The sequence below is a fragment of the Camelus dromedarius genome, chromosome 30 (genome assembly GCF_036321535.1).
Source record: "Camelus dromedarius isolate mCamDro1 chromosome 30, mCamDro1.pat, whole genome shotgun sequence".
In the NCBI taxonomy this organism is placed as follows: Eukaryota; Metazoa; Chordata; class Mammalia; order Artiodactyla; family Camelidae; genus Camelus; species Camelus dromedarius.
Window position 1 is genome coordinate 13,791,635 of NC_087465.1, and position 13,217 is coordinate 13,804,851.

Sequence of the window (13,217 nt, forward strand, 5' to 3'; positions counted from 1 at the left end):
GAAATATTCACTTATTGTTGTACAAGCTAAAATCTACAGTCTATTTCAGACTTTGACTGAAATTCATTTCCATAATAATATACTCTTTCTGGAGCAATTAATTCTCAAAATTTTGTTTCCAGACAAGCAGCCTCATTATCACCTGAGAACTTAAGACTTGCAAATTCAAGGATCCCAGTCCAGCCCTACAGAGCAGAAACTCTGGAGGTGGGGCCGAGCAATCTGTGTTTTAATAAGCCCCGGGGCTGATTCTGAGGCCTATGGGTTTGGAGAAGCATGGATCTAAGTCTGTTGGAAGTGTTGGTTCGCGATGGAAGAGTAACTGTTAAGCGAATACTGGGTCTAAAGCGTTACGCTTGAATAACGGTGACAAGTTTTAATCACCTCTTTTTGAAACACACTGAGGATAACAGGCTTTTCCATTTTAACCAACTGTATTGTTGTTCTAGTCAATGTTGCATTTTAGCACGAGGATAAAGCAGCCCGCTCAGCTCCTACCCTCTTTCCCAGCACAGTTAGAACTTGTTCAGTTTACCAACAAAGTGGCGCCCTAGAGCCGCGGGGAATTCAAGGTACAGAGGCGGGAGCAGGTCTCGGCCAATCAGAAGCCAGGCTCGAGTCCCTCGCCCATCTCAGCGGTGTGATTGGTGGTTTCCCGCAGGCGGAAGCGACCCTCGGCGGCTCCGCCCCGCGACCTCCAGCACAAGCCAATCGTCTCCCGGCGCCAGAAAGGGCAGAAGCCGCGCGAGCGATTTAACATGGCGGAGGACGCAGCCTCAGCGGCTCCGAGCCCGCGAGGGCGTGCTGACGGGGAGGATGCGGGCCCCTCGGAGGAGCGGACGGTGGAAACGGCGAAAGAGAATCAGGAACAGTTTGAGTGCCAGGAACTGCTCGAATGCCAGGTGCAGTTGGAGGCCCCAGAGGAAGAGGAGGACTCGGGCCTGGTGGCTGAGGCCGAGGCGGTAGCTGCCGGCTGGATGCTCGATTTCCTCTGCCTCTCTCTTTGCCGGGCCTTCCGTGACGGCCGCTCCGACGACTTCCACCGGACCCGCGACAGCGCCGAGGGTGAGTGCCAGGCGCGGGCCCAGGGGTCTGGTTTGCCGCGCTGTCCTCCTGGGGGTGGGGGTGTCGGGGCTCCTCCGGCGCCGGAGCGAGGGCTCCAGGCTCCGAGTTGAACGTTAGTTCGAATTCCGCGTCGGCCTCTTAGCAGCTTCTCGTTTTGCTCAGATTCTCAGTTTTTCTCCGGTAACGGTAAAATGAGAATAAGACCCCCGGCTAGAGTTGCTAGAGGGTTAAATGAGTGGAAAATGTATAAAATTGCACCTAACCTAGTGTCCAACTCCTTTTCTTTGGCGCGTGTATTTTTTTTTTTTTTTGTACTGAGTTATTCCTGCAATGGCGCTTATTTAGCAAGTCACTGTGACCTAGGCTTCAGTGTTTTCTATGAATTTGTGAGCTGTTTAAATCAGTATAGGCTTCATAATAGAGCCAACCGACGGTGAAATCCGCCTAAACAAGGCAGCTTGTAAACGATGGACAAAGACATTGACGCGTAGAGACTAGCTGGCTTTTTTGAATGATGCTCTAGTATTTGTTTAGTTGGCACCCAACTATTGCAGCTGAGTGCAGCCCCAAAGCTAGTGTTTAATGGGAAATTAAATACTTCAGAAAACCATATTGACACATTTCTTCTTCACGGTTATCCCATGAGTTTCAAAAGTAATCTCAGTTTATAGAGGAGTGAACTAGTTAAGGAACCTAAAGTATTGATAGGTAGGTGAAAAAGGTTGTTCTAGACCCATGCCTTATCATCCAATTCAAGAACCGTTCCTCTGTGTCCGGATAACATTACAGCCGTGGTTAATTAACATTAATTAGAAAGTTAAATCCTGGAATGAAGCCAGTTCACCATAATTAGAATTTTTAAAAAGTCCTGTTTGGGAAGGAGGTAAAGATGTATTTCCTTGTTCTCTCAGATGAAAGGGGGCTGAAGCAATGTAACCCTAGTAGCAACTGCTACACTTAGTACCCAGGTCTTGGTTTCTAATACCATTCTCCAGAGAAATTGCCTGATTCTAGGACTGGGACAGGAAATATGCAAGTTGAACCTGGAGTGTCTGTGACAGAAAGTAAGGAAGTGCTAGAAACAAAGCCAAACAAGACTCCCAAACAAAAACTCCCACAAAGAAGGGGGCCCAAGGGGACACAAGAGCCAATTACAAGAACTCCCAGTGGCCAAAGCTGAAATAACTCAAGCAAGAAAGTAAAGTACAGTTGACCCTTAAACAACAGGTTTGAACTGTACCTGTCCACTTACGTGCCAGTTTTGTTTTATTTTGTTTGCATAGTAAGTACTACAGTACTACACGATCTGTAGTTGGTTAAGGCCGGCTATAAAGTTACACAGGTATTTTCAACTGCTCAGAGAGTCAGGGCCCCTAACTCACACATTGTTCAGGAGTCAACAGTAGTGTTGGATTATAATCCAAAGTATACAGTATCTGTAAGCCCTTACTGATGTAAATAAATGGCAGAAAAAATACATGAGTGGGAGAAGAGACAAATCTCCTATACAGAAGAATTCCTCTGTCCTCAAGGAGATGGAGCATAAATCACCATTCCTTAAGTATAGGCTGTGCAAAGTGACTTTTCTTCTGAAGAGTGTAGAAAGGGAGAGAAAGAATAACTTTATGGTAGAGAAACACTACCTCACCTAGGTAATCAAGGTCATCGTCAGCAGTGATAGTTGGTAGCTTGTACACTTGATATAATGTGATGAAAATGGAACTTTACCCCTGTGATCTTCTTCCCGATACCCTGTAATTCTAGTCTAATCATGAGAAAAACTTCAGACAAAGCCCAATAGAGAGGTACATTCTACAGAATATCTCAAAACTGTCAAGGTCATCAAAACCAAGGGAAAGTCTGAGCAACTTACAGCCAAGAGATCCCTAAAGAGACATGACAGCTAAATGCAATGTGGTACCTTGGATGGAATCCTGCAGCAGAAAAAAGATGTTAAGTAAAAGCTAAGGAAATCTGAATAAAGCATGGACTCTAGTTAATGATGTATCAATATTGGTTAATTACTGTATCAAATACTAATATAAGATGCCAATAATAGGGGGAATTTGGTAGAGGGTATATGGGACTTCCACTGTCTTTCTTCACTACATTCTGTGAATTTAAAACCATTCTAAAAAGTAAAGTTCATTTAAGAAAAAATAAATAAAGACGCCTTTCAAGGTTCTAGCCCAAGACCCAAGGAATAATCTAGGCACCTCCATTACTTTAGGATTAAAGGCACAGAAACACAGAAAGAGTAAACTAGTTTTCAATTTGCATTGCTAAATCAGTGACAGATATACAAATTGTGAACATAGTGTTGTCTCAATATTCCATTTTTTTAAAAATTGAAGTATAGTTGATTTACATCTGCATTCCATTTTTGACTGAAAGGACTTCCTTTTATGAACTCTTCTGTAGAGTTCCATTTACTACAGTTTTCAAGATTGTAAAAATACACAACAAAGAGTATGCAGCTCCCGAGTGAATTGAGTTTGATCCCTGGCTCTGCTAGTTTATAGCCATGATACTTGAAGCAAATACTTGGTACCACCACCGTTTCCTTAGTACCACAATTTCCATCTGTAAAATGATAGTAATAATAATATCTACCCTAAAGGGCTGTTGAGAGAAGCAAATGGACTAATGTATATAAAGCAGAGTCTCTTAGTCTCAGCCTGTTGACGTTTTGTACCACATCATCCTTTGTTCTGGGTATGCTGGGGATGGGGGGCAGGGGGGCGGTGCAGGGGTAGAGATTCTCCTGTGCATTATAGGATCCCTGATCTCAACCACTAGGTGTCAGTAGCACCCACTCCTCCCCCTTTCCACTTACGACAATTAAAAAATGTCTCTAGATATCGTCCCTAGAGGACAAATCACCCCCAATTGAAAACTACTGGTAAAAAAAAAAGGGAGAGGGGAGAAAACCACTGGTATAAAGTGCTTACAATAGTGCCTGGTGTTAAAGTGCTTAAGTGTAGTTGTTGCTGGTCATCAGCTCCTCCCTCATGTGTTTTTGTCAGCAGTGTTTGGTTACAGGTATGGAAAAAGCAGATAACCAGGTTCAACCAGGGTAGATTTTCATAGTTTTTGTTTTGTTTTTTGCCTAACGGGTACAAAGAACAGAAGGTCAATGGTTTGTGGGGGTATCTGTAGTGAATGCATAGTAGACACACTGAAGATAAAGAGAAGTGAAGACAGAAGGGATCTGGACTTTCTTCCCTTGACTAGATTAGATCTTTCTTTTGTTTTGCTCCTATACCGCACTTATCCTTTATGACGCATTAACATTTTAATTAGTCACGAATAACTTTAATTTGTGCCTTCTCAGACTTTATTTCCTCAGAGAAACCTTTCCTGGTATCTGCTCCCTCTAATCAGCTACTGAAATACATTCTAAGATTTCTTTGTAATATGCGTTCATAGCATTTTGTACTTGTCTTTTTCAGTTTTCTCCACAATTTTGCTTTAGTTGTTCAGTCATTTCTCTTTTATTGCTACATGATAAACCCATTGAAGACCAGGATTATGGTTTACTCATCATTGTACATACTCACTGCCTAGCATAACGTCTGGGTGGGCATTCAAATATTGGGGAGATTAATATTAATATGTTTTTAAAAGCTTTGTAAACGGAATCTCACTGAAACCTTGACAGAATTAATATGTTTCCTATAATATTAGGCATTTTAAGGTATAAAATTAGGTTCCAACCGATGGTTTGACACATTTTATAATTTGGATCTAAATCTTCCTCTTTGTTACTTGTGATGCTTACTTTGATACTTGTAATACTTAATGCTACTTGTGAAAGTATGTAGTTTTTGGTTTTGTTTTTTAGGTGTTGTTTTTTTTTCGGGGGGCAGGTAAATAGGTTTATTTATTTAATTTTTTTTTTTAATGGAGGTACTGGGAACTGAACCCAGGTCTTCCTGCATGCTAAGCATACACTCTACCACTTGAGCTATACCTTCTTCCTGGAAAGTATGTGGTTTTAAATATGTATTATTCTGCATATGAAACCTCAGTTTTATTTTGAAAGAAAAGTGTTCATTGTTACTCTTTTTTCTGATTCCTTAAAAATTGTCTATAAGTAAAGCATACATCTCTAAATTTGTAATAGTCTTTGGGTGAGATTTATAGCCTATTACTCAGTAAACCACACAGAGGCACTGCTGGGTCAAGTTTGGTGTTCTGTTTTGTTTTCATGTTTTAATAAAAATGACTTTTTCACTTTCAGCTATTATTCATGGACTGTCCAGTCTAACAGCTTATCAACTGAAAACTATATACATATGTCAATTTTTGACAAGAATTTCAGCAGGAAAAGCCCTTGGTAAATATGTTTTTTTTTTTAATTGAAGAATAGTCAGTTTACAATGTGTTAATTTCTGGTGTATGGCATAGTAATAGTTATACATATATATTACTTTTCATATTCTTTTTCATTACAGGCTATTACAAGGTATTAAATATAGTTCCCTGTGCTATACAGTAGGACCTTGTTGTGTATCGGTAAATATGTGTTTTTATCTTTCAAGTAAGTTCCCAGGTGATTGTGATGCTTATTGGGGAACCATGCTCCATGGACTCTGTCTTAAAGATATCACTGAATTTGACTGGATGGTAACTTTGTGATGACTCTTGTTACTATCATACATAACACTGTTTTTTACTGGCAACTGTGATACTTGAAACCTCTTATTTGAGCTTGATTTCAGGACTTACTCAATAACAGAATGTGATTTATAGTTAAAATAGCTTTCTCCTTTGTCCTCATAGTTTATTTTAGATTGCAATGGCCAAGCCTGGTTCAGTTTATCAGTAATGGCTGATATTTACAACATGGTCATTAAAAGGACCTTTTGATGCAAATAATTACATATTGTTTCTTACAATTTACAAAATGCTTTCCCAATAGTCTCCAGTGGTAGGCAATAATTATACAAAACCATTTACATATAAACATGTTGCGTTACATAAAATCCCAGTGTATTAGTACCACTCTCATGGCCTTAACTAATCTGGCTCTGGCTCATGTTGTGTGCTTTGTTGTGGGGATGAGGTTAGGTCTGGCATTGGTGCCAGGACCATAAGTGAATTAAGACTAGAGGCAGAGAGATATTGGGGAGACAGTAGATAGGTAGGCTGGGCTAGTGGCTGAAGAAAACAGGCTGATGTAGACGCAGAGAATTCCTGACCATGCAGTCCATAAGTTAACATGGTTAACAGAGTTGTTTTGTAAATGTAACAAAATATTCTAAAGGTGCTCAGCTGGACTTTGCATATAGCAGTTGTTCAGTATATCTTCATTTCTCCCTCCAACAACCTTTCTTCCCCCCAAAAAGGTGGAAAAAAAATCCCTATTTTGTGTGTGATACCATTGTTTAGTCTTGGAATTCACCGGGATCCTCTTTTGGGTACATTTTAGATGTAATAGGCCAAAGTCAGTGATCAAGAATCAATATATTTCACTATAATGGACTCAAGTGTGGCAGCATTTGAAGTTTCTTTTTAAGTCATATATTGGATTTTCAGCTATATGTAACCCTTTTGCACTTTTTTTCTTTTAGTGATTGCTGTATAGCAGCACTGCCTAATAGAAATATAATGTGACCCACATACATGGTCAAAACTTTTCTAATAGCTATGTTAAATAAAGTAGAAACAAATTGGTGGGATTAATTTTAGCAATATCATATTTAATCCAATATTTCTAAAATATATGTCAACGTATAATCAGTATAAAACATGCTAATGAGATATCTTACCACTTTTCTTTTTCAGTAGGTCTTTGAAATCTGTTGTGTATTTTACACTTAAAGTACATCTCAGTTTGGACTAGCCGTGCTTTAACTGCCCAATAATTATGTATAGCTAGTGGCTACCATATATTAACTTCAATCTCCCGTCCCACTTAGCCTTAATATATGGCAAATGTCTTGCAGGGGAAACTTTTGTTTATGGCAGGCTCCCTGCTCTCCCTCCTCATAAAGGGACTTGATCTCTTAAGATCTGTGCAACTCCGGGAGATTTCCCTACCTTTCCACCCCAACTTCCTGTGCTGCCCCAGTATTCAGCAAATGTTTTGTTGGGAAAAGTCAAGCATGTGTTTTCAGTTCCTCTAGTTTCCCATCCACCAAGCTAGTCCCAAGGAAACCACCAGAAGCTTTCCTTGTTTCTCTTACCCCAGTAAAGCTCCTGCCTGGAGTACACCAGATCCTCAGCCTTACCAGCAAATGAGCCCAGGGAAGAAAAGAGCTGTAAATCATCAGCTTGCCTGAGAAGGACTCTCTCTGGAATGTAGCTCATCTAATTCTCAGTGCTTACACAGCTGTCACATGTCTTTAGTGACATGATTGTAATTTATCCCAATTTTTTTCTGGTTTTAGTGAGTGTTGTCCTGCTGCAGTATCCTACATCCTACTGGAAAGTGAAAGTCTACACTATGACTTTTATAGCGAAGGCAAATGAGTGAGAAGAGTTAGATAATGTCAGTCACAGACTTATTAGGAATGATGAGTATTGAAATGAGTTTTATGCTGATCTTCACTCTAGTATCACTTTCTTAGAGAGGCCTTTTCTAAAAGAGCCTGCTCCTCTCCCATTATTCCTTGTTCCTAATGCCTTTTTTATTCTTTTTAGCTCTTGTTACTCTGAAGTTATTTATTTATATGTTTATTACCTGTCCTGCATTATCATTGTGAACATAATAAGAGTAGAAACTTTGTTTGATTCACTGAGGTATCCTCAGTTTTTAGGCAACTGCCTACACATAATGAATGCTTAATACTTGTTGAATGAATGGATTAGAGATTATAGATGCAAGACATACATAGTGAAGGTGCTGAATGTCAGATTGAGATGTTTGTATGTAATTTACTTAGTATTCAATACTCATCATTCAACTACTCATAGTAGTTACCAGCTACTGTCAGTCTTTGCTTAGAATAACCTGATGAAAATTCTGTTTTAAGAAAGTTTAACAGTAGTACAATTTTCTCACTAAATATTCACATATTTATTGTCAGCATTTTATAAGTGAAAAAACTGAGGCTTAGAAAGGTGAAATAACTTTCAGCACCACACAGATAATACACGATGAAGTCTGGAATAAACTCCAAAGTCAAGTTTTAAAACCACTATACAATATATTGCAACAGATTGGATATGATGATGACAAAGAGGAAAGAGTAAAACAGTGACTTCTTAGGTTTGAAGCCATGGTGATTGGAAGAGTATTGGGAGAGAAATAACTTCTCAAATGATCCTGTTTCAAATATCTACAAAATACGTAACAAAGATTTCAATTAGTATATGGTAAAATCCAATTTCAGTAAACTAATTTCATGCTCTGTCTTGAGGTTTGTTATATTGCAGTTAAACTTTAAAAATCACTTAAGAATTCTCTTACTGTGACACCTTATGTAAAGTTAGCTTATTTCAGCTCTTAAAATCAGGATTTTAGTAGAGAAAAGCTTCAGATGTTTTGTGGACTTATGTAGCTTTTTCTTTTTTTTTAAGTTGATTTTAATGAGGAAATTAACATGACAAATTAAGTCACTTCCCTAAACTGGTATATGCAAGAGTAGTGCCTGGCCCATAGTATACACTCAGTCAATATTTAAAGAAATGTATTTATAAAAACTTAACACTGTAAGGTTCTCTGTAGCTTTCTAAGTTACTTTTTTTCTTTTTTTTGAAAGATGCACAATTTGAAATTGATGAACGAATTACACCCTTGGAATCAGCCCTGATGATTTGGGCTTCAATTGAAAAGGAACATGACAAGCTTCATGAAGAAATACAGAATTTAATTAAAATTCAGGTATGAGTATCACTTTGTATTTATAATTATTACTTTGCTAGAAAATACAAACATAACATTTAAAGAAATTAAGAGCCACTTAATAGAAGTTGGATGGTAAACCTATGGTAAAATTTAATATAATCATTCTCTTTAGAAATTTGACCTTTGGTTTATAGTCTTGACATGTAATCTGAAAGCTGAGACTTAATGTTTGCTACCTATGTGCATATTGCCCCCACTTTGGAAAATACATCGAATCTAATTTATGATCACCAAACAGCTTTCAAAAACCAGTTTGTGCTTTCCCATTTAAAGATTATCAAATGGTGAATGAATGGAATTTTGTGATTAAGAGATTGTTAAATTTTAACTGTATAGAGAGAATTTAGTAGACTTAATAAAGAGTGAGAAGCCAAGGAAAGTCATTCAAAGGAATAATAACAGAGACGGTATGTTTTGCTAACAGGCAAAGCAAATACCCAGGATTTTCATAGTTAAATAAACTTTTCCTGATTTTTCAAAAAAATGTCATGGTTGAGTAGGAGAAAAAAGTCCAGGTAGCATTCCACCTTCTCAAGAATTAATTATTGATAGTGTGGTGACTATCAGGTAGAATTAAGACCTGAAGAAAATGGTCAGAAAAATGACTGCTTCTATTAAGAACTTCAGCCCAGGCAGAGATTTGTCATGTTATCCCAGTCTTTTGGAACTCTAGGGGAAGCAGCCCTTGTGAAAATGTGCTCATATAAAATTGAGTGGGGTTACCATAAAAACACATAGCAAACATGTAATGATATGTTGCTTTCTATTTGCCAGATACTGTTCTAAGCACTTTCATATATCTCTTTAATTCTCACACTACCCTAGGAAATAGTACTATTATTTTCACCATTGATAAGAAACTGAGGCACCAAGAGGTTAAATAGCTTGCCCAGGTTTACAGAGCTACCCACATGGTAATGGTGGTCCTGTATCTTACCACATATGGTATCAAAAAGTCCAGTTTATAAAATGATTATTCAAAAGCATCTGGCTTCCTGGCTTTCTACTAGAAATTTTCCTGGGATCCTAAGTAGCAAATTTTGTATATTCTAATCATCATAAGTGCTGTCAGTCTGCCTCCTCTCTCATTTCCCTTTTGCTCAAAATTAGTATTTTGGTGGGCCCTCAATGTACATGGTATAGCTCCTAATTTATTTATTAACACCAGTGTTTAATTTGGCCTAAATTACAAAGAGATAGAATGCTGGGCATTTATTAGTAAATATTCGAGGGGCCAATGAAAAATTTTCGTATCATTTCAAACAATAGTTATTTTATCTTTGAAAAGTATTTTATATCATTTGTCAAGTCAAAATTATTAAATTGCAAAGTAATATTTTAAATGAAGTAGTCCAGGGTTATTTCCATGTTAAACAATTATTGGATATTTTCAAAAGCAATCTAAGGTATGTATTTGTCATCCTATCTTTTAGGCTATAGCTGTTTGCATGGAAAATGGAAATTTTAAGGAAGCAGAAGAAGTCTTTGAAAGAATATTTGGTGACCCAAATACTTGTACGGTAATTATTTAAATTAGAATCAGAATTTTAGAGCCATTTATATGGAATAAAGAAAATTGAAAGAGAGAACATTGGAGGAGAAAAGAAATGCTTTCTCTTTTAAGTAGTATAGAGAAGTACTGTCCAATAGAAATACAATGCCAGTCACATATGTGATTTTAAATTTTCTAGGAGCCACATTAAAAGAGTAAAAAGAAACAAATAAAACTAATTTTAGTACCATTTAACCCAATATATCCAAAAACATCGTTATTCTCGACAACCAACATAAAAAAGTATTGGTAAACTGATGATTTGCAGCTCTTTTCTTCCCTGGGCTCATTTGCTGGTAAGGCTGAGGATCTGGTGTAATCCAGGCAGGAGTTTTACTGGGGTAAGAGAAACAAGGAAAGCTTCTGGTGGTTTCCTTGGGACTAGCTTGGTGGATGGGAAACTAGAGGAACTGAAAACACATGCTTGACTTTTCCCAGCAAAACATTTGCTGAATACTGGGGCAGCACAGGAAGCTGGGGTGGAAAGGTAGGGAAATCTCCTGGAGTTGCACAGATCTTAAGAGATCAAGTCCCTTTATGAGGAGGGAGAGCAGGGAGCCTGCCATAAACAAAAGTTTCCCCTGCAAGACATTTGCCATATATTAAGGCTAAGTGGGACGGGAGATTGAAGTTAATATATGGTAGCCACTAGCCATACATAATTATTGGGCATTTAAAGCACAGCTAGTCCAAACTGAGATGTACTTTAAGTGTAAAATACACACCAGATTCCAAAGACTTACTGCAAAAAGAAAAAAGAAAGAAAAAAGTGGTAAAATATATCATTAATACATTTTATATTGATTATAACAGTTTTTTGGTTTTGGCCAGTTTGTTGGTTAACTGGACAATTTCAAGCTGGGCTGGGAGAGAGATAAGGAGCTGAGCAGGCTGCTTTATCCTCATACTAAAAGACAGTACAGTTGTCCCATGATGTCTGCCAGGGGTTGATTCTAGGACTCCCCTCGGATACCAAAAATCCAAGGATGCTCAAGTTCCTTATATGAAATGGTATAGTATTTGCATATAACCTATACACATCTTCTCCTATACTTTAAATCATCTCTAGATTGCTTACAATACCTAGTACAATGTAAATGCTATCTAAATAATTGCCACCATGTGGCAAATTCAAGTTTTGCTTTTTGGAACCTCCTGGAATTTTTTCTTCCCAAATATTTTTGAACTGCAGTTGGTTGAATCCCAAGATTTGAAATCCAGGATACAGAAGGCTGACTGTACAAAAAAGGGAGTGCAAAATATCTCACTAATACTGATTTATGCATTAATATGTTTCTTCTGTTTTCTTTAGCCTTTAAAGAGGAAACTGCTTATGATAATCTCTCAGAAAGATACATTCCATTCCTTTTTTCAACACTTCAGCTACAACCACATGATGGAGAAAATTAAGAGTTACGTGAATTATGTGCTAAATGAAAAATCGTCCACCTTTCTAATGAAGGTATGCATATTTCAGAGAGATTCTAAACGTAGACTTAGGAGAAACTGTTATAAGAAAGGAGAATGCTTGAAATAGAAATCCTTAAAAACTAATCAGAATTTTATTTAGTGATTTTATAGAAGAATGTGGCAAAACGTTAAAAATAGTGAATCTAAAGGATTTATTGGTGATCTTTGTAATATTTTAATTTTTCAAAATGAAAAGTTGAGGGGAAAACTTACCAAAATAAATTAGGAAATAAATGAAAAGAATTAATTCGTTTTAATTTAATTAAATTTAAAAGAAGTTTTTAGCGTATTTTTGAGAAAAGTCAAATTGGACTGAAGGACAGTTAAAATTTTTTTTGTATAACATTTTATCCTGTCTTAGCCTCAGAAAGTTTTAACTTAATATGTTATAGTGGAGCATTGATTAATTTGAGGTAGTTTTATTTTTTAAATACCTGGAGTTTTTTTTTAAAGTGACATTTTATTTTAAAATTGCCTAGAGAGCATTGTGTATATTAAATATGTTTATAAGGAAAGCCCTTCTCCATGATGCTTATAAACCAAGTACGCAGCTGATGGTGATGTCATAGTTACTGGGAAATAATAATGCACTGCCCTTTATTGGCCTGTGAACAGATATTTGGTTATGACTGTCAAAGAACCAGAAGGCTTAAATGCATTTCTTCCTCTCCCACAACCCCCCTTTTTAAGGCTGCAGCAAAAGTAGTGGAAAGTAAAAGAGCAAGAACAACTTCTCAAGATAAATCTAATGGTGATGATGTTGAAATGGAAACTGAAGCTAATTTGGATATAGGAAAAAGGTTTGTGAGTTAATATATTTTTGTCATATGGATGTAGTAGCTATATCAAAGTGATGCTAGTGAGCCATTATTAATAAAAATAATTTTTGAGTAGTAGGTATATTGTCTTACTGATGATTAACATTTTGATATTTCGAAGTACTATAGAGTTACTTCATGGCTTATGCGAATTCTGTTATATATGCTAAGCAAAAGTAGAGAGAAAATAGTACTGTTTAAACAGTGTAGTCATATTTACCATTCTCAGGGAGCATATGCTCTGGAACAGCGTTGAGGTTGAAAGTGTGACTCCTGTGCCCCTTAGTTCTCAGATCCTACATGCCCTCATGTGACTGTTTTACTGGACATTAGGGTTATTCTAATATTTTTATATATTAGGGTTATTCTAATATTTTAAAATATTCATACATCTTCTCTGAGGGTAAGCTAACTGCTTCATCTGGTTCTGAAATGAAGAAACTGTGACTTGCTCCAG

At 37.2% G+C, this 13,217-nt stretch overlaps 1 protein-coding gene across 2 annotated transcripts in view; it reads left to right on the forward strand.

Annotated features, from left to right (window-relative positions):
• Positions 1-718: 718 nt before the first annotated feature.
• TERF1 (telomeric repeat binding factor 1) overlaps positions 719-13,217 on the forward strand; it is a 29,608-nt gene continuing 17,109 nt past the window's right edge. For both annotated transcript variants that reach the window (XM_031441469.2, XM_031441470.2), the window contains exons 1-6: positions 719-1,065; positions 5,309-5,404; positions 8,775-8,896; positions 10,354-10,440; positions 11,785-11,934; positions 12,633-12,742. In XM_031441469.2, coding sequence (XP_031297329.1) covers positions 759-1,065; positions 5,309-5,404; positions 8,775-8,896; positions 10,354-10,440; positions 11,785-11,934; positions 12,633-12,742 — 872 coding nt within the window. In that variant the 5' untranslated portion in view covers positions 719-758. The remainder of the gene's footprint in view (positions 1,066-5,308; positions 5,405-8,774; positions 8,897-10,353; positions 10,441-11,784; positions 11,935-12,632; positions 12,743-13,217) is intronic.